Source organism: Zootoca vivipara, chromosome 7 (assembly GCF_965207765.1).
Source record: "Zootoca vivipara chromosome 7, rZooViv2.hap1.1, whole genome shotgun sequence".
Lineage (NCBI taxonomy): Eukaryota > Metazoa > Chordata > Lepidosauria > Squamata > Lacertidae > Zootoca > Zootoca vivipara.
In genome coordinates, this window is record NC_142590.1 from 91,171,773 (window position 1) to 91,192,716 (window position 20,944).

The 20,944-nt window shown below is 46.6% G+C and overlaps 2 protein-coding genes and 2 non-coding genes across 17 annotated transcripts; 1 reads left to right on the forward strand and 3 right to left on the reverse strand.

Annotated features, from left to right (window-relative positions):
- Positions 1-524: 524 nt before the first annotated feature.
- LOC148685185 (immunoglobulin kappa light chain-like) lies at positions 525-9,571 on the forward strand. Of its 2 annotated transcripts, XM_088674775.1 has the most exons (4): positions 525-755; positions 2,599-2,907; positions 3,475-3,798; positions 7,561-9,571. In XM_088674775.1, exons 1-4 carry the CDS (start codon positions 683-685, stop codon positions 7,701-7,703), a joined length of 849 nt encoding a protein of 282 aa, XP_088530901.1. In that variant the 5' UTR covers positions 525-682; the 3' UTR covers positions 7,704-9,571. The 2 variants fall into 2 exon arrangements, 1 of the variants encoding a protein (XP_088530901.1); XR_015951207.1 differs by lacking the exon at positions 3,475-3,798 and having other exon boundaries at positions 569-755.
- A 2,639-nt stretch (positions 9,572-12,210) lies between these two features.
- Positions 12,211-19,413, reverse strand: LOC118089197 (tigger transposable element-derived protein 1). Of its 13 annotated transcripts, none has more exons than XM_088674767.1 (5): positions 19,292-19,413; positions 17,575-17,705; positions 16,318-16,565; positions 16,130-16,209; positions 12,211-15,488 (listed from the first exon to the last, which is right to left on the reverse strand). In XM_088674767.1, exon 5 carries the CDS (start codon positions 14,686-14,688, stop codon positions 13,060-13,062), a length of 1,629 nt encoding a protein of 542 aa, XP_088530893.1. In that variant the 5' UTR covers positions 14,689-15,488; positions 16,130-16,209; positions 16,318-16,565; positions 17,575-17,705; positions 19,292-19,413; the 3' UTR covers positions 12,211-13,059. The 13 variants fall into 13 exon arrangements, with proteins under 13 accessions (XP_088530893.1, XP_088530892.1, XP_034979549.1 ...); XM_088674766.1 differs by having other exon boundaries at positions 19,265-19,413; XM_035123658.3 differs by having other exon boundaries at positions 16,119-16,209; positions 19,265-19,413.
- LOC118089610 (small nucleolar RNA SNORA5) lies at positions 15,782-15,916 on the reverse strand. Its single transcript, XR_004693163.1, has one exon. It is a non-coding gene; the product is annotated as a small nucleolar RNA SNORA5 (small nucleolar RNA).
- Positions 17,120-17,254, reverse strand: LOC118089609 (small nucleolar RNA SNORA5). The gene has a single exon (XR_004693162.1). It is a non-coding gene; the product is annotated as a small nucleolar RNA SNORA5 (small nucleolar RNA).
- Positions 19,414-20,944: the final 1,531 nt, after the last annotated feature.

Sequence of the window (20,944 nt, forward strand, 5' to 3'; positions counted from 1 at the left end):
ATTCAGTGATGTTTGTGTCATTGGCTTTTGTACGTTTAAACTCCTTAGAGCCCTATTTTGCCATGACATGGTGCATGTACAGTACATAAATATGCGTCTTCCTATGTACATAAAAATTGCTAAACATCCTCATGTTCTGCAGTTTGAGTGTTGTGACTGCATTGAGGATGAAAGGAGGGGGAAGACTGCTGGGTGAAGCCACTCCCCCTTTTAAAAAACGGGGGAATTGGAGTGAGAGAGGGGAGGGGCTTTAGGTAAGAGGGGCGGGGCTTGGGGCAAACTTTGGGGAGATAGGTGAGGGAATGGGTGAACTGCAAAGGGAGAGGGGTTGGTCAGGTGTGAGGACGGGCAAGGGGTAAATTAATTATTATTGAGAATTTTATGTTTTTCTTGGAAATGACTTCACATTTGTCCTTTTTGTTGTTTACAGTCAAGCAGTGGGGATGGCAAGTGAGGCAAGCAGGCGTTTCAGCCCCTGGTATGTGGGTGTGTGGATATCATTCTGGGCAGGGGAGCCTGAAAGCAAAATAGACTTTCCAAATTTGGGGAAGCGAAACTGGCTTCTATTAATTGCAGAAGGAAGTGCCACAGCCAAAAGAAAAGAAAAGCCTTTCTTCTGCAACTGGAACGAGAGTTCCCAAGACGCAACGCAGGCGGGAATGTTGGTTTTTCTGCCACTTTGATGGCCACTTCCAACCCTTCGCTATGGCTGATCCGTCTGTTCCTACAGCTCCACCTCTTCCTGCAAACCCCTGGTGAGTCTGGAACAAACAAACTTGTAAATGCCATTAAATTGACTAGGACCTGCTTTCTGAGCTTAGTGAATCCCGGTGAAATACGCTCTCTAGGGAGGGAAGTGATCTGTGGCTTCACGCTGCTTGCGCGCAGTAGAAACCCAGATGAAGAGGACCTTTCAAGTCTCTTCATTGTGGTCCATTTCAGATCCTTCCAGAGTTGGGTTCAATAGTTTGTTGATAGGGTTGCCACCGGGTCTCCAGAAGATTAGAACCTGAGATTCAGAGGGTGGAAATTAGGACCTCCATAGGGGTTAGATACTAGAAGGAGCAATTTATTATCAAGGGCTATTGGTCATGTTGACTACATTAACACATAAGTGCATTAAAAACAGCATGCTGGATTGGACCATCTAGTCCAGCATCCTGTTCTCACAGCAGCCAACCAGATGCTTAGGGGGAAAGAGCCTGCAAGCAGGATCCGAGCACAATAGCCCTCTCTCTTCCTGCAGTTTCCAGCAACTGGTATACAGACACATGCTGCCTCCAAGAGTGGAAGAAGGACATCAGGGCTAGTAGTCTTTTCCTGCAATAACGTGTCTAACCCTCTTTAAAAGCCTGCAAAGTTGGTGGCCGTCAACAAATAATTCTTTCAATACATTAGTAGCTTGTGACTAGTTAGGTAATATGCCTCTGAATGCCATTGGCATCTGTCTGTCTCGGGAGACAGTGGAGGGTGAAGCCAGACTGTTGGAAGTTTGCAGCACCTGCTGTGGCCGTAGAGACCGATATGGGAGAGGCATGTTTTGTTGCAGCTGGGGCAGGTGAAGGCGTTGGGTTTCTCCTCTTTGCTCCTCCCAGCAGTCATTTGTCCTCTGGTGATTGCTATGGATGTATCCCCCCAAGTTATTTCTGCTGCTTTAGCAGCACGGAAGTTTCCTCCCCGGGGCGCAGTAGCAAAGCTGCATGCTCCGCTACCGGGGGTGGAAAGCAGGCGGGGGTGTGGCTGGCGCCCGCAGGGGTATGGCAAGCATCCTGGGGGTTTGGTATGCTGTGGCACCTGTGGGGGCGTGGCACCTGGCATGCGGGGTGTGTGTTGCTTGTGTCCAGGGCCTAGCTGCCAAGTCTCCTGTATTCCCCGGGAAAACCCCGTTTTTCTAGCTGTTCTCAGCTGAAAAAAATGGATTTTTTTGTTTTTCCCCGGTTTATTCTGGTGCGGCGGCCATTTTGGAACTGGGCGGAGCATGCTCAGAAGCGACTTTTGATGCAGCTCTGCCCAGTTCCAAAATGGCTGCAGTGCGACTTCTGGCGCGACGGCCATTTTGGAACTGGGCAAAGCAGCATCAAAAGTCGCTTCTGAGCATGCTCCGCCCAGTTCCAAAATGGCGGCAGCGCTACTTCCGGTTTGCTACTTTCGGTCCGGTCCCTTATTTCTCCCACACGAACTTGGTAGGTATGGTCCAGGGGGCACCATGATGCTGCCCTACTGGACTAGTGGTGCAGGGGGCGGTCTACTCCCGCTGCACTTCTGTTCCTCCGCCAGTGTGTGTATGGAGGTCCTGGGCTGCCCAGAGGACAAGAGCCCCCTCTCAACCTCGCTGATGTGGTCCAAAGGAAAGTAGAGCAAGACATTTGGCACCGGCTTGGCTGCAGGAGTTGCTGGAAGGAGGCGGACATCCAACCGTCTTAGGGACTTGACTCTGGATTTTTGTAGGGTTTACTCCTCAGCCTTTTCTTCTCCCAAAGTGTTTGGGGTTGTTATTCCATGGTTTTGAACTGGAGGTCAAAGGCTGCCTCCAAAGTGATTAAAATGTAGTAAAAGCAGAATCTGGAGAGGAACCAGAACTCTATGATGTTCTTTCAGATGCCACAAGGATCTATGGGAAGGTCCAGCAGAAGCCCAAATTTCTCTCCGCATCCGTTGGAGAGAGCATCACTCTGCACTGCCAACTGACCCGGGCAATTATCCGTCCTACCATGAAATGGTACAAGGGGTCCCAAGCTCTTGACACAGGAACTGATTCCCGGGTGAGAAGAGTCCATCCTGGCTCGCAAGCAGACTTCTCCATCCTCATCCCCAACATAGAACGCCGGGATGCTGGGACCTATTATTGTACGAAGGAATTCCTCGGACTGAAGCGCAAGGGGAAAGGCAGTGTGGTTTCTGTGGTTGGTAAGTGACTGACAAATTGTTCTTACATCAGTGGGGAAGAACATTATCTCCAAGCAATGCCTTCCTGTGTTTTTCCAGAATTTTGTTTCCTTCGAATGAAGATCAGCAGGAACTGTTGGGTCTTTATTTACACATATATACATAAAATCATAGAATTGTAGTTTGGAAGGGACCAATTCTGCAATTCTCCCCCCGAGAATATACCTCAGGGAAGGTGGGGTCACCAGGCTATTTATCAAGGGACCAGCAGGGCCATTTTTATGACTGAGCAGTCTGTTTCCATCCGAGTCAGCACCCTGTCAGTTAAAAGGAGACCCTGGTGACGTAAGTTTGATTGATTTCCTTTTCCATTTCCTTTTTCCTTTTGTGTTGTAGCATTTTAGATTGACGTCGTTGCTAGTTACTGCATGTTTTTTTTTTTTTGAGCATCGCTATATGAGCATCGCTTTGGGAGCCTTTCTGGCTGAAGAGTAGGATATAAGTCCTATTAATTAATTATATTGATTTTTCCTTAAAAGCGCAGAGCACAAAAAGTCCACATTTTAACAATTGGCTTTGTCTGCTCAGTTCCACCCAAAGTGTCGCTGAAAATGGACCCTCCCTCACCTGTCCAGGTGAATGACACTGTGACAGTCACCTGCTACGTGGAAGGCTTTTATCCCAGAGACATCCTTTTTAACTGGCTGAGGGACCAGGAGGAAACCCCCCTGGAGGCGCCAGTTTTCAAAATCCCAAATCAGGATGGGACCTTCTCCCTTCGGAGTTCCCTGGAAGTGACAGCAACTAAGCAGAGAAGCTCTTCTGTGTTCACTTGCTGGGTTGTGCACAACTCCCAGCCCCCCGTTAGCAAATCTGCAGTGCTAAAAGTCATAAACAGCACATCGGAACCAGGTAAGCCTGAACCCCATTTTCCCCAGAAGTATCTGGGTATATGTGAAGGCTGCTTTCTACCAAATCAAACCAATGGCTTGCTCAGCATTGCCTAGTAGTGACTCTGAAGATCTCCACGGCTTCCCAGTCCTGCTACTGGACCTCCCACTAGCCGGAAATAAGGACATTAGTAAGAAGAGCCCTCCTGTATCGTATCAAAGGTTCATCTCCTCCATCCTTCACCTGTCAAGGAAGGTGCTCTGGAGTTCAACTCCCATCAGCCACAGGCAGCAAAACTGTGCTTGCCAGGGCCGATGGGTGTTGTAGTCCAAAACATCTGGAGGGCACCACGTTGGCCAAGGCTGATTTAGTCCCATTCCCTTTTCTCCAGAGTGCAGAACGGATGCTGTTGAGACACATACTGGCAGAGCAAGGTGGCCAATAGTCCTCTCCTGTTGATGCTTCCTCGTGACATGAAGGTCCCATGTAGCTATCTCCACTTCCATCAATTTGCCTTCTCCCCTTTTAAAGTCATCTAAGACAGTGGTCTTCACCACATCTTGGGGCTGATGATGATGATGATGATTTTGATGATGTTTACAGTTATACCCAAATTAAAATAACCAACCTCAACTAACATTTAACCAACACCAGGCATCCCCAAACTTCGGCCCTCCAGATGTTTTGGGCTACAATCCCCATCTTCCCCGACCACTGGTCCTGTTAGCTAGGGATCATGGGAGTTGTAGGCCAAAACATCTGGAGGGCCGCAGTTTGGGGATGCCTGACCAACACCAACCCAACGAAATCAAAACAGAGGAACCAAAATTAAAACCATTTAAAACCCCATAAATACAACCTGAGACCATCTTGATGCAACGCATGTACTCTTCCAGTGTGGTTTGAGGCCTTTCCCCAAACTGCAGATTGCTTTGGAATGAAGCTACTTTGTCCATCCAGGCCAGTATTGTCTCTCTGATGTCATGGACTGGTTGGGCACAGAGGAATGGTGGGGGGAACCAGCTGGGGAACCAAAAAGAGAAGAAGACCCAGAGTCCAAAGATTGGTGGTGTGACAATGTTGAGTGGTCAAAGGGAGAAGACAGAGAAGAGGTGTCAGAAGCTGAAGAAATAACAGGAAGAGATAACAGGGAGAGTCTGTGGCAGAGAAGAGGCCAGAATCAGAGGCAGAACCTGAAGCAGGAGGGAATTGAAGCCAAGAGACAGAGATGAGTCTGGCCGTTGAAGAAGCAAGGGTGTCTCTTCCTTTTGCTGTGACAAGTTCCCCTCCCCACTTGTTCCCCAGAACCAGAAGAGGCATGAAAAGGGAGGAAGAGAAGTTGTCTGCACGCTGGCGTAGTCTCTGATTGCTTGGGGAAAGCCCTGGAGAGGAGGGATCTTAGACAACTGTAGGGAAGCAGCAACTAATTGCTTTCAGTCTCATAAACTAATTTTAAAGGAGAAATGCCACTTGGAATGAACTGCTCTGACACTCAGCCAGGTCTATGGAGGTCCTGTTTTAGCTGGTAAAAAGTCAACTCCAACTTTGAACTGGGTGATTACTGACCAGCCTGTGACATCTGACTTGTGGGGGTTTTCGAGGTTTTGGCTTTAAGCTGGCTACTAGAGATGCTCTTATGCTTGGAACTGAGCCAATGAAGGCTGGTCTATTAGGAAGAATGGGGCACTTTCCTACCACCCCTGAATCTGAGTTCAGCCGACCATCATCCTTCTACCTTCTTCCTTATAACCAATGCAGGGTTTGGCCTTGTCTCTCAGCTTCCTCCTCCTTAGGCTCAGCTTTGGCCTTTGGTTGAACTCAGCAGGGAAGAGAATTAGGACAAAACTTGAATGAGTTGGCTCTGTCCATCACTGGCCTGGTGCCCCTGCCTTCCGCACCACCAATCCAAAAGGGCACCAGTCACCACTGCCGAACTTGTGACCTTCTGAAAGCAAAGCGTGTGGTGGCTCCTTCTCCGAGGAAACTCCCTGAAGATTGCCCAATGCAAGTGACTCATGACGAATGAATGGGTTCATGGAAAGGGTCTTCTGTTTCCAACACTTCCTAGCAAATAACATGTCGCCAAGGCAACCATTTCCATAGCCAACTTTTTGGGCACAATCCTAATCTCCATGTTAGGTTGATCTATTCCTCTCACTGTGCAGGTCACATGCCTGGGTTATGCATTCCAGCCAAGATGGTTGGAATCATGGGAGTGGATGTTTGCTGTATTCTGTTTCCATTTGTTTTTCCTCCTCCTTCAGACTTCTCCCAGCGAGTGGAGACATGTTTTTCTTTTGTTCTGCCTTACCCTTAATAAAGCAGCTTTTAGTACACAACCTCAGCCGGTGGGCTGGGCAACAAGCAGCATAGCTGCCAAGTACCCAGTTTTCCCCGGGAAACCCCCGTATTTTCTTACCATTTCCTGCAGGTGTCCTGAATGGCAAAATACCCCTTATTCCCCCAGATTACGGAGCTCCTGCTGGCAGCCATGTTCTTCTGGTGTCGCGCCGGCAGCGGAAGTCACTTCTACGCACTTCCGGACGTGCGTGAAAGTGACTTCCGATGCCGCTGTGCCCATTTCCAAAATGTCCGCCGCGCCAGAAGTCGCTTCTACGCACTTCCGGACATGCATAGAAGCAACTTCTGATGCCGCTGTGCCCATTTCCAAAATGTCCGCAGCGCCAGAAGTCGCTTCTACGCATGTCCGGAAGTGCATAGAAGCAACTTCCGGTGCCACAGCGCTGCTGATCCCAGATTTTTCAATCCGGAACTTGAAACCTATGGCAAGCAGGAGTGGAGGCAGGGATCTCTCAGCGTGAAGCCTCCACTCCACTTCTGAGAGATCCCCACCTCCACTCCTGCTTGCACACGAGCCCTCCTCTCCTCCTCACCCCCACCCCCGAAGCTGGGGCAACGGTGTGCGTGTCCAGAGGGCTCCGAGTGCCCTCTCTGGCACACGTGCCATAGGTTCGCCACCACTGATATAGGAGCTTGCCGATCAGGTCGGCGGTTCGAATCCCCGCAATGGGGTGAGCTCCCGTTGCTCAGTCCCAGCTCCTGCCAACCTAGCAGTTTGAAAGCACATCAAAGTGCAAGTACTGGTTACAGGTAGGTAGCCGTGTTGGTCTGGGTCGAAGTAAAGTAAAAAAATTCCTTCAGTAGCACCTTAAAGACCAACTAAGTTTTTATTTTGGTATGAGCTTTCGTGTGCATGCACACTTCTTCAGATACCTGAAGTGCAAGTAGAAAAATAGGTACCGCTCCAGCGGGAAGGTAAACAGCATTTCCGTGCGGTGCTCTGGTTCGCCAGAAGCGGCTTAGTCATGCTGGCCACATGACCTGGAAGCTGTACGCCAGCTCCCTCAGCCAGTAAAGCGAGTTGACCGTCGCAACCCCAGCCGTCTGCGACTGGACCCAATGGTCAGGGGTCCCTTTACCCTTTATATAAGAGGCAAGGGCGTGTCAGGGGGGTACTATAAATGACTCTTGGACTGCTATTGCTGGATCAAGTTCACTTTTGTGAATTAATCTAGTTTTCATTGGATTTTGAATAAATTAATCATTACTCTTTTGAGAGCCAATTCTCAACCCCACAATGCCAGAAAAAGGGGCTCCCTTCTCCAAAGTACTTTTTGTAGGGTTCAAATGAATAATATTTTATTTCAGTTTTTGCATCCCAAGCGGTGTTGGTGCTGGGAGTGGGGTTTAAAATGTTTCCCGAAAAATAAACCTATAATTGTGAATAACAAACAAGAGCTGATCTGCCTTCTTTCTTAACAGGCGAAGGTCATCTATTCTCCAGTTCTGCTTTCTGGATTGGATTTATCCTCAATAAGGTCATAGCTGCTTTCATTCTCCTATGTCTTTTCCTGAGAAAACAGCATAGCAAGATGAATCCGCAACAACATAATGGGAGTGAATGAAAACAAAAGTCCTTTATTTGAGCAGCGGATGAGAAGGTTGTAACCAACACACAAGAAGCAGCTGAAATCAGTTTGCAAACTTTAAAAGAGATATGTTAGTGGGAAGCTATTGAATACATTTGTTTGTGAAAATTTGTAAGTGTGATGTTACAGGGAGCTCGACAGCACATTATACATAAATGAAACTTAGGGAAGAGGGATCTGCAAGGCAAGGTGCATGCAAAAAAAATGGTTACAGGAAAGACAAAATAGGATGTGAATATGCAGCTTTTCAACTTAACTTGACAGAATATTGTTGCATGCCACACACCCCTTTCAGAGCAGTGCAAGATTCCAGTGGCTCTAGGCATTTACCTGGGGTTCGTGTTCTATTTTGGAAATGAGGCACAAAGGTTTACCTCGACTTATGGTGCCTCGACTTATGAATTTAATCTGTTCCAAAGGCACCTTCGGTTGAAAAATTTGTAAGTCGAAAAGCGCCATTGGAAACGCGATTTCCCATAGGAATGCATTGGAAATGGAAAAATTCGTAAGTCGAAGCAACCCTATCTAAAACTGGCGTGGTTTCCGTTCAGATGTCGAGAAATTCGTAAGCATGCGGCCATTTGCCGCACTCGTAAGTCAAAAAATCCGGATGTCGAGTCGTTCGTAAGTCGAGATACCACTGTACTTACACATATATATGACCTGAGCCTATGTTGGAGGAACTTATAGCATCAACATGCCAAGCTGATTCAGACAGACATCAGCCATATCTCTGAGTCTTTCTCCAGCACTCTCTACCAGAGTGCAACCTTTCCCCTCCAGGTCACATTCCAGCCAACTCTAAACCCTGGCTTTGATTCTTCTCACTCACTCTGAGCTGAGGACCCTGTGACATTATTAATGGCTCATCACATTCCTTTTGTCCTCCTAATGGCCCATCACCCCAGGCAATTTCCTGGTCAGGAGAGTGGCCTGGTTTATATTTTAAGGTTTGGCTTGATTAAATTCTAACACTTACTAGACCCAAGAATTTAGGATGTCTAGCACCCACAAACACATAACAATGTTGACTATTGCTCAAATAACTATGGAGCGTGCAGTTGAAAAGAACCAGATAGCCACAGAGCACAGTTAGGTGGCACTACAGCATCCTTTTTTGGTGAGCTGGAGAGATTGCCCCACCAGGCTGAGAACCAACACAGACTCCTCGGGAGATGAATCAAACACTCAATAGGTCTAGGGCCTTAAGCTGTTGGCAGGATCCTCTGGAGCCAAGGCAGAGGATCTTCTGAAGGGGCTGGCCTAGAGAGACCTGCTGAAGAAACCCTGCAGCTGTGGAGCAACCCATCTTCAGAAACACTGGTGCCAAATGGTATGGGTCCAGGCTGAAGCAAGACATGGCATGCACCTATGGACCCATAGTCAATATGTGACTTTTGTGAAAGGGTTCTCCACTTAAGGAAGCCCCGAAACTCCTTTATTACCAGCAGCTATGATCTAGGAAGCAGATAGATCTACTTCTTGAGAATTCCAGATGTTGGAAACAAATATTTTTTGCCCCCGAGTCTAGCACCCTTCCCAGAACTCCCTGCAATATTAACCGTGGGACTTTTGCAGTTTGCCTCTTGTTGGGATTCTGGTGAACACAGAGTTAAAACACTCTGGAGGCGTTCTGATTCTCTGGGTGTCTGCCCACAAGTGATACATATGTGCCGTTTCCTCTGTTTCAGATTTCAATGTTTTGGTTTTGAGCCTGAGAGTTTCTGCCGGAGAGGAGTGTGTAGGAGAGAGTGCTAGAGATCAGAGCTGCAAACATGCAGCTAGCTTCTGTTGGTTTTGCTGTTTCTTTTATGCTTCTGTAATAAAGTTAAGTTAGTTTAGAAGCAATGGAGTTGAGTCTGTTTTATTGAAGACACAGACTGCCATTGTTCCAGCTGTGCTGTAACTCTGCTGGATCCGAACAAGAAGAAGCTTTGCAGAGCGAGCTGGGGAGTGTGCTGGGCAGCTATTGAAGGTTGGCTGTGTGGGTCTAAGGCTTTACGACCCACTAATGAACTTTACAACACTACATTTACTACAACACCTCTGGATCACATTTTGAACCTAGACCTGTTCAATGTGCTTAGCCTTGGTTTGTTTGTTTGGACTGCACTGCACCTTCAATGCTGCTGCACTTGCCAAGAATTTTGCAAAGAAGTTTCTGTTTTTCTTTTTTTAAGTATTTTTTAACTATTGAAAATCAAATCAATACACATAAAATGCACATAAAATTACAAATCATATCACTTTTCAAATCAAATAATAAGTAAATAAATAATATACAGATCCACTATCCTTTCTTTTCATTTACTCATTCTAAGTCATATTAAACCAATCATAAAATAAACATTACAAAAGCAAACAAAATTAACCTCTGCCTCCATAAGACTTCCACTTATCTTCATCTCGAGTTGACTAAACTAAACTAATTACTGCTTCCAAAATCGTAATATATTTCCCTAATATTTCCTCTTATAGATATAATTTGCATACAGTACAGAGTATTAGAAGTAGATCCAGGATTTTAGCGTAGGGCAATGTCTCTTCATATAGTCTCCAAATTTCTCCCAGCTTTGATAGAATTTTTGTTTGCTACAGCCTCTGATTGAAGTTGTTAATTTCGCTAGATCTAAATAGCTAAACAATTTCTCCTGCCACTCACTAATTTTTGGTATTTCTTGTTTTTTCCATTATGTGGCAATCAATATTCTTGCGGCTGCTATCGTGTAGAGAAATATTTTTTCATCATTTTTATGTATACCTTCATCTAACATTCCTAATAGGAAATATTCAGGGTTCTTCTTTATATTATACTTCAGTATTTTTTTTCTTCTGGTTCCAAAAGGGTTTGATTTTTTTCACATTGCCACCACACGTGCACGAAGGTCCCTATTTCTTTTTGACACCTCCAGCGCAAGTTGTCTTTTGTTTTATACATTTTGTGTATTTTAACCGGCGTCAGGTACCATTTATATAACATTTTTATCATGTTTTCCTTTATTCCCTCAGAGGCTGTAAATTTCCATGAGACATTCCATAATTTCCCCCATTGTTCTATCTGGATTGTTTCCCCCAAATCAGATGCCCATTTAATCATTGTCTCCTTTGTTATCTCATCTTTGACTTCCCATTCGAGTAGACCATTGTACATTTTAGAAATGATCTTTGTTACTTTGTAATAGATGTCCCTCTAGCAGCGAAGGTCTATCCAAGAATCCTCTTTGTGTTTTATCCTTATTAAATTTACTGTTTATCTGGTGGAATTGGATCCATCCCGTCAAAAGATGTTTTATTCCCTCATATTCTTTTAATTTGAGCTTCCCTTCCTTTTCCTCTGTTAGATCTTTATATTTTCCCCACTTCCCATCTGAGTTCTTCTTCTTCACTGTTATTATTTCGACCGGTGACAGCCATCTGGGGTTTTTGGGTTCTAATAGTCTTTTGTTTCTCCCAAACTTTCAACAGGGATTTATTTATAACATGGTCGTTAAACCCTTTATTCACTTTTATTTTGTCTTCCCCCAGGTAGGCATGCCATCCAAATTTATTTTCATGCCCCTCCAGATCTAATGGTTTATGATTGTCTAGCATAGTCCACTCTTTCAACCAAAGAAAGCCCACCGCATCATGATATAAATTTAGGTCTGGCAAAGATAGACCTCCTCTGCCTTTTGTATCGATCATTAACTTGTATTTAATTCTTGCAGGTTTGCCATTCCAGATAAAGCTGGTAATATCTTGTTTCCATTGTTTAAAGATATAAGTTTTTGATCCTAAAATTGGCAGCATTTGAAATAGGAATAGCATTTTACTTTGCAAAGAAGTTTCATACCTTGCCCTGCTCATAAAATCTTGGAGCAAATTTGAACATCACTGAGACAGAGGGAGGGGTTCCCCCCCCCACCTGGGCATCCCAGGACCTCCATACACACTGCCCAGGCTTGTGCCCTGAAGCCACTTCAGTGCTGCCGTCAATTCACCACACTGCAGAGATGGGCAAAGTCTAGCCACTGTCTGCAGAAAAACTTAGATCTCATTATGGGGGAGCTGCTGTTCCAAAGACACAATTTTCCTTTTGAGTCAGGTCCCTGTTTTGCTGTTAGGTGTGCTATATACAGCAGTTATCAGCCAATGAACTTCACAAGTGACCCAAATGTTTCTATTACTTCTGTCCCAACGCACCTTCCATTGATGGAAGGCACCATGATCCAGCAGGCGCTTCCACTTACGGAATGTGATGCTTCCCCCTCTTGCACTGCCCTCTGTGCTGCTCCAACCTCCCAAAGCAGATTCTCATGAGACTGCAGGGGGAAGGGAGCAGTGGCAAAAACAGCTCTGACACAAAGCCCCCTCTGTGGACGGAACTCTTCTTTCAGGTCTTTGGAAAAGTCTGCAACTGCAGCCAAACGGTGGATCAAGCAACACACGGCCTACTTTGATGAACCCCTCGCTAATGAACAATAAAATATGAAAACCCAGCAAAAAGTCTGAAACATTTTTTATTTTTAAATTATCAACTTTAACGCATTAGCAAATGTAAGCCTCAAATGTATGTGTTTATTGATCTGCCTCTGCCCGTGTTACATCTATATACAGTATCTGTTTGAAATACAGATATATAGTACCTCCAGTTACGAACTTAATTCGTTCTGGAAGTCCGTTCTTAACCTGAAGCATTTTTAACCTGAGGCGTGCTTTCCCACAGAAAGTAATGGAAAATTGATTGATCTGTTCCAGACGATGAAAAACAACCCGTAGAACAGTACTTTAACATGAGTTTTATCTAATGCAAGGGTCGGCAACCTAAGGCCCATGGACCACCCACTTGGTTGGCTCCTGTGCGCTGTGTTAAACCGGTGCAGATCAGAGCGGGGACCGCCTTCCGCGACGCTGGCTGGCTTTCCATTGGCTGCAGGAACCTCCTGCAGCCAATGGGAAGCTGCGCACGCCTCCTCTGCGCCAGGAGGACTGCTGGAAATAGCGTTTGCGCATGCGTGTGTGCACTCCAGCCCACTGCACCGTCTGCGGGACTGTGAACTGGCCCAAGCCACAAAAACTTTACTGACCCCTGATCTAATGAAACCATTGATCCAGAAAATGAAAGCAATAAAAATGTACTGTACTGTAAAATCAATAAAACCGTACTGACAATTTTTTTAAAAAATGAAAAGTGCTTTTTTTTTGTTACCTACACTGATGATAGTCATTGTTTGGATGGGGGGTTGGGGTCCTCATCCAGATTCACAATCAGTGTCTCCCCTCCTGCAATTCCTTCCCTTGCTTTTTTTTTTTACACCACTGCTACCTGGTCCAGCCTCACTGGATCTCTTCCTTACCCAAAAATATTCACAGGAGACTTCTGCCGATGTTTTAAGATTTGTCTAAAGTGAGACATAGCGAAATCATTGAAAGTGTTTGTGGCATGACTCACCGAAGCTTTATCAGGGTGATATTTTTCCACAAAAGCTTGCATTTCAGCCCATTTTGCAAACATTTCTTTGATTTTTGCGGTAGACACACTTTCTCTGCTCTCCTCCTCCTCCTCCGAAGATATTTCCTGAGTTGCCACTTTTTGCTGCTCCATCAGAATGTTTTGGAGTTCTTCTGTGGTTAGCTCAGTCCCGTGTTCCTCCATTAACTCATCCACGTCAGCACCACTCACTTCCAAGCCCATGAAATTCCCCAGAGACACAATATCCTGAACAATACGAGCATCCTCTTCAACAGCCTCCGTTACATGTTCTGGGACAGCATCTGGCCACAATTTCTTCCATGCCGCCTGCAGTGTCCTCTGAGTCACATCCCTCCATGCTTTGTCTATAATATGCAAACATTGAAGGATATTAAAATGATTCTTCCAGAACTCTCTTAGGGTTAGTTCTGTGTCCGAGGTCACCTCAAAGCACCTTTGGAACAGCGCTTTGGTGTAAAGCTTCTTAAAATTAGATATGACCTGCTGGTCCATGGGCTGAATGAGAGTTGTTGTGTTGGGGGGCAAAAACTTTACACTGATGAACGCAAACTCTTCCAGCAACACCTCCTCCAAGCCTGGAGGGTGACCTGGAGCATAATCCATAAGCAGCAGGCACTTCATTGGAAGGTTTTTGTCCTGGAGGTATTTTTTCACACTTGGCCCAAACACTTCATGAACCCACTCAATAAAAAATTGCCTGGTTACCCAAGCTTTGCTGTTTGCCCTCCACATCACATGCAATTTGCTCTTTATGACGTTGTTCTTCTTAAAAACCCTGGGGTTCTCAGAATGGTAGACGAGCAAAGGCTTCAACTTAAAATCTCCACTTGCATTCGCACATAATAAAAGAGTTAGCCTGTCTTTCATGGGCTTGTGTCCTGGCAATGCTTTCTCCTCCATTGTTATGTAGGTCCTCCTTGGCATTCTCTTCCAAAAGAGGCCCGTCTCATCACAGTTGAAAACTTGCTGGGGAACGAAGCCCTGCGACTCAACGTAATCTTTGAATTCCAAAACAAACTGGTCAGCATCTAATTTGTTGCCACTGGCACCGTCACCATGTTTGCTGTGCATGCCACTTCTCCTCTTAAATTTTTCAAGCCACCCTCTGCTTGCCTTGAAACTCTCGGCCTCAGCACTTGCTCCAGGAGTGTTTGCAATGAGCTGGCCATGCAAATGTAAAGCTTTTTCACAAATGATGCTCTCGGAGATGCGGTCGCCCGCCAACTGTTTTTCGGTTATCCATATAAAGAGCAGTTTTTCCATTTCTTCCATGGTCTGTGTTCGTTGCTTGAGCGTTTTAACACCCTTTGCAACACTGGCTCCCTTAATGGCATCTTTATTTTTTAAGATGCTACAAATTGTAGATTTGGCCATACCAAACTGCGTTGACAGTTCACTTACACGGACCCCACTTTCATGTTTGGAAATAATCTGCTTCTTTACCTCAACGGTTATCACGGATCTCTTGCCTCTGCTGCTTTTATCCATGTCAGCAGTCCCACAGTCAATCAGTAAGAAGCTGAACTGGGTTCCACACAACCCCCAAAATAATGGCAGAAGGCAGCCCCCCAAAACAAAGGAGCAAAGCAGAGACAAAGGCACAAGGTAGACTCACAGAAACAGATCCCAAAATCCCTTGCAGAATCCCAAAATTTCCCCCCTCCCCCTCCCACAGGGGTGGTGGGGTAAGGGCCGGTAAAGGGCTAATGCTTTCTGGCCCAGGCTGACTTTGTTTACTTACTAAGTTCACCGCTGGGGTGTGACCTGCTAGGCCTCCTGTGGCTGGAGCCCGGTAGCAGAGGGCTCCGTAGGCCCCGTGGATGCCAGGGCCTAGCTCTGGGCTGCAGCGAGGCACCCCCGAGACCAAAACCCTATAGCGGAGGCCTCGGTAGGTGCCAGAGCCTAGCTACAGGCCACGGCGGGGCCTACCGAGGCCTCGTTCACATGCCGAAATAAATTCACAAGAAAAAAAACCCAGAAACACTCAGTTCCAGGTTAAAAGTGTTTGTAACCTGAAAATTCGTAACCAGAGGTACCACTGTAATGAGATGGTGTTGAGGAAATATAAACAAGCCACACTCCCCAGTCGCACTGCTGAAATCCAGTTAAAGCTGCCAGCTGCGTTCTGACTTTTTTCTTCCTTGAGGTACTCTGACAAAAAAATGATTATCTGCCAGCGGGATATATTCATAAGAGGCCATGCATCACTCGCTCACTCAACAGTTCTGTGCTTTCATGAAGCTTTGAAACACCGGGAATTCCAAATCTAAACATGAAATCTTCTGAACCTATTACAAAAAGAAAGAAGAATTAATGGTGTACGTTCTGCACCGGTTTCAAAAGACTGGGATAGGCAAAGTAAAATAGTCCCTTGGGGAAATCTGCAGTGTTTAAAGGCCAAACGCTTGATGACATTTCAAAGTGTGGAATCGGTCAACATGTTTTAATTTGTTGGAAGTTGCCCAGAGTGGCTGTGGCAACCCAATCAGGTGGGCGACATATAAATAAGCTATTATTATTTATAGCTGGGGGGGGGGTGAGTGCATGCCCTCAGATTCGGAGAGGCAGGAGAGCCTGGCACCAGTGTCTGCAGAAAAACTGTCCCCAGAGCCCACAAAGGGCCCTGAAGCCCATGGACGGCAGATTGTTGCTGTGGCAGCTGCTTGGACCACTCCCTGCCACAGGAAAGGCGGGCAATGAATTTGACACAGCTGCAAAGGGCTTCATGGGTTGAGCCAGGCAGAAGAGAATTTGTGCAGGTCGAAAAAGCTCCGCTTACCCCAACAAGCAGAGCAAAAACAGGACAAACTAGAAGGGGACATTAAAACAAGCATGATCTCCAGCAGCAATCCCCCTTGTATATCAGTTTGAGCCTCCTATAAAATCCAGTTTAACTGCTGGGCTGCACCAGTTCTCACCTGGTTCTCACCTCAACTGCTGGAGAGAGCCTCCTCTTTAGGCAGAAGCATCACCATGGTGCTGGCAGCTGTCTGTTTAGCCAGGGAAGGCCTAGTGAGAAAAGGTGGGGAGGAGAAAAATTGGGGTGAGGGCATAATCTTTTTTTTCATGGCCTGCACATCTCTAGGAAACCCCTTGGAAGTCAGGTGCTCTACTCACCAGCACACCTCCTGCTCTGCTCTAGTGCCATCAAATTGTCAGCCTGGATAGCTCACTTGGTTAGAGCGTAGTGCTAATAATGCCAAGGTTGCAGGTTCGATCCCCGTATAGGACAGCTGCATATTCCTGCATCACAGGGGGTTGGACTGGATGATCATGAGGGTCCCTTCCAACTCTAGAATTCTATGTGTCTAAATGAAGGTCCTCCAGAAGGTTCACCAAAGGGCAGCATTCCGAACACGAGAAATCTGGGCACAACAAGAAGACAGGGAAATTTTAAAGAGACAGGGAAATTTTAAAGAGAGATCTCAGCACTCAGGCAGATAAGGTTACGAATCAGGAAGTTAAAAGAAAGGTTTATGCCAAAGAGATATGCCCTCTGAAGAGATGGTACCTGTAGGATACCAACTCATCAACTCCCTTTGGAAAACCTTGTAAACCAGTTTGATCCTCCTTTAAATCCACAGTTTGAATCAGTTTACATCTCGCATGTGCAGCACAATGAAACTGTCCAACCTGGAGGTAACAAGCAAATGGGTTACAGTGGTCAGGCTCTCCTGGGCCAAAATTTGACCTAGCTATCTTACCAACCAAAACAGATACAAGACAGTCTTAGCCAGACAGTATTTGCTAATGAGATAACCCAAGTCCAGAGATGGACCCAGCAGCATCCCTAGAGTATGAGCCTACGGACCGCCCCAAATCTCTCCAGTAACAGGACTCCACTCAGGGGTTTTTTGGGGGGTGGGTGGGTCAGGGGAGGCAAACACTAAAGGATTGGAGGGGCAGGAGAGCCTGGCACCAGTGTCTGCAGAAAAACTGTCCCCAGAGCCCACAAAGGGTTCTGAGGCCCATGAACGGCAGATTGTTGCTGTGGCAGCTGTTTGGACCACTCCCTGCCACAGGAAAGGCGGGCAATGAATTTGACACAGCTGCAGAGGGCAGAGTCAGACTTGCTAAGAGGAGTAGCTGTGTACTATTAACAAGCAAAAGAAAAACGGGACAAACTGGAAACAGATCCTAAAACAGGCATCCCCAAACTTCGGCCCTCCAGATGTTTTGGACTACAATTCCCATCATCCCTGACCACTGGTCCTGTTAGCTAGGGATCATGGGAGTTGTAGGCCAAAACATCTGGAGGGCCGCAGTTTGGGGATGCCTGTCCTAAAATGAGCAAGTTCTGAACTTTGGGACCCCTTGTAGACTAGTTTGATTCTCATTCAAATCCAGCTTGTGTTGGGTTGTATCAATTCTCACCTCACCTCGCTCTTCCAGATCATCCATCCATAGCATAGTAGACTTTAGGCATAAGCATTAAAACACATCTTTCTTATTCACTGTGTCACCTGGGAGCTTGCTCTGGTCTCCCTTCATTGTGCACTCAAAGCCTGAGAAAGATGAAGACAGTTTAGTTTTTAAGCATTGATACAGAGGATTATCACGGTGCTTAGAAAGATAGCTTACTAACAAGAAATCCTTTTTAAAAGTTTATTTCCTTAAAACGTTTATGCCAAAGAAATATAACTTATTCCCAGTTCTGTGATAGAGATAACCAAGTTGCATGTGTGGAATTAGACAAATAATATAAGCAGAAGCATGTTAACCTCATTGCACAACAGAACAGTGCTTGTAAGGTAATTTACTCCCTTCTTCTGTTTTTAAGTCACTGGTTTGCCCTGGGCAAGATAAGAGCAACTAGTCAAATGTAATAAAAATGTGAAATAAATAGCTTTTACAGTATCCTGCACCATCCCAACTTTAGTTACAGGTAGGTAGCCGTGTTGGTCTGAGTCGAAGCAAAATAAAAAAATTCCTTCAGTAGCACCTTAAAGACCAACTAAGTTTTTATTTTGGTATGAGCTTTCGTGTGCATGCACACTTCATTTTTTATTTTGCATCCCAACTTTAGCACTGGAGGCTGCACCGAGGCCCCTGGTGGAGAGGAGAAGAGAGGCAGGAGCCATATCGATTGTTGTAAATGTAACCGATTGCAGGGGCCACGGGGCGCCAGGCAGCAGCTCTCCTACTCGCCCACTCCCAGCTCCACATCTGATCCTTTACACCAGGCGTGCCCAAACTTTTTTCAAGAGCGCCGGACCAAAGTTTAGGATTGAAGTTATTGAGCTTATTATTATTATTATTTTACCCAAAAGTTGTTGAACTTTTTTTAGGATTGAAGTTGTTGAGAAGGCATGGGCAAACTCTGCCCTAAAGATGTTTTGGGACTACGGTACAACTCCCATCATCCCTGACCACTGGTCCTGATAGCTAGAGATGATGGGAGTTGTAGTCCCAAAGCATCTGGAGGGCCGAGTTTGTCTATGCGTGTTGTTGAGCTTTTTTAGGATTGAAGTTGTTGAGCTTTTAAAAGGATTTTACCGCAGGAGACAGACTGCCACAGGGGCCAGATTAAACCGACCGGCGGGCTGGATTAGGCCCCCGAAACGGACTTTGGACATGCTTTACACAGAAATTAGGAAAGAGGCTTCTGGGTCTGCCAAGGTGGCCCCGCGCCAAGGTCAAAGCGGGGCGGCCCCAATCCCGGCTCCCCTCCCGCCAAGCTGCTTTCCCCTTCGACCTTTCCCGCCCTTCAGTTTATTCAGTTTTTTCCAGGCTAGCCCTCCCCTCCCCAAGATCTGGGAAACCGGACTAACCTCTTTCCGTCTTTCCCAGCGGCCCCTCATTCCTTTCACCGTCCAAGCGCAGCTTCGCACACGTGCGCTCAGGGCAAAAAGAAGAACAACAGGAAAGGGCCATCGCGCGGGCTGGTGCGTCACTTCCCCTGCGACGGGAGAGCGCTCTCGCTTGCCCTCGACTGCTATTGGCTTGCGAGAAGGAAACCGCTGGCGCCATCTTTGTGGAGGGCATTTTTCCCTTTCTGCTCACCCCGCTGCCCCTCCCCAAGATAGAAATTCAGAATAAGGGCCGAGCTACCCCTCTTCCCTACCTCCATGTTTCTCCTAGCGTCGGTTACCTCAGAAATCGTCTCTCCGCAGGATTACAGAGCGACGGTGCGGGTGCGGCTCTCCCCTTTTTCTATCTCTAGGGCTCGACCCTCTCTCGTCTCCGAACTGGTGTTCAATCAACCGGAAGCGGAAGTTAGAGGGGGCGGAGCTTGGCGCTAGGCAACGCAGCCAAGGGGCGGGGCGCTCCGGGGACCTTTCGCCACGCACATAGCTGCTGGACTTCAATTCCCATCAGTCCTAGCAAGGAAGACTAATGGCCGGGGATGATGGGAAGTGTAGTTCAACATCATCTGGCGGGACTGAGGTTCTCCACAATTGGCCCACGTGGCTGCTAACGTCTCATTTGAGTCCAAGTATATTTAATTGTTTTAATAAATATAAATTTATTACATTTATGGACCGCCCTTCATCACAGGGCAGTTTGCAACATAAAATGGCAAAGACCTGGCCAATTCTGCACATCTTTTAAGTCCAGGGACCTTATTCAGGCAGAGGGCCAATTGCTTCCTGGGCAAGCTTTTGGGGGCCACATTGTCATTGGTGGGCAGAGCCAGAGGCAAAAATGGAAAGGGCAACAAAAGCAACATTTCCCTTTTGGTGCAGCAGCCTCAATCCTACAAACGCTTCTGCAACCCTCTCTATCCTCCACCCATTGCCCAGCCAGACAAAACACAAAATCCCCCCTTTTCTGTCTGCTGCAACTCCCGGGGTAAGGGTGGAGGGCTACTGAGCAGAGAGGAAGGTGAGGTGGGCAGTCCCAGGTGGAGCCTTCACACAGCAGCCCCACAACCAAAGAACATCAGGCGGTACCACTGCAGTTTCCAGCAACTGGCATTCAGAAGCCTCTGCAAACAGGAGACAGCCCTTTTGTTCTCTGGGAATTTGTCCAATTCTCTCTTAAAGCCATCCAAGTCTGGGTGACACCTGGCTTGAGAGCAGTACATGTGAAAAGGATCTAGGAGTCTTGGTAGACCACAAACTTAACATGAGTCAGCAGTGTGATGCAGCAGCTAAAAAAGCCAATGCAATTCTGGGCTGCATCAATAGGGGTATAGCATCTAGATCAAGGGAAGTAATAGTACCACTGTATTCTGCTCTGGTCAGACCTCACCTGGAGTACTGTGTCCAGTTCTGGGCACCACCGTTCAAGAAGGATACTGACAAGTTGGAACGTGTCCAGAAGAGGGCAATGAAAATGGTCAAAGGCCTGGAAACAATGCCTTATGAGGAACGGCTTAGGGAGCTGGGTATGTTTGGAGAAGAGAAGGTTAAGGGGTGATATGATAGCCATGTTCCAATATATGAAAGGATGTCATATGGAGGAGGGAGAAAGATTGTTTTCTGCTGCTCCAGAGAAGCGGACACAGAGCAATGGATTCAAACTTCAAGAAAGAAGATTCCACCTAAACATTAGGAAGAACTTCCTGACAGTAAGAGCTGTTCGACAGTGGAATTTGCTACCAAGGAGTGTGGTGGAGTCTCCTTCTTTGGAGGTCTTTAAGCAGAGGCTTGACAGGCATATGTCAATAATGCTTTGATGGTGTTTCCTGCTTGGCAGGGGGTTGGACTGGATGGCCCTTGTGGTCTCTTCCAACTCTATGATTCTATGATTCTGCGGCCAACACCACCTCCTGTGAGAGCAAATGCCAACTAGATGGAGA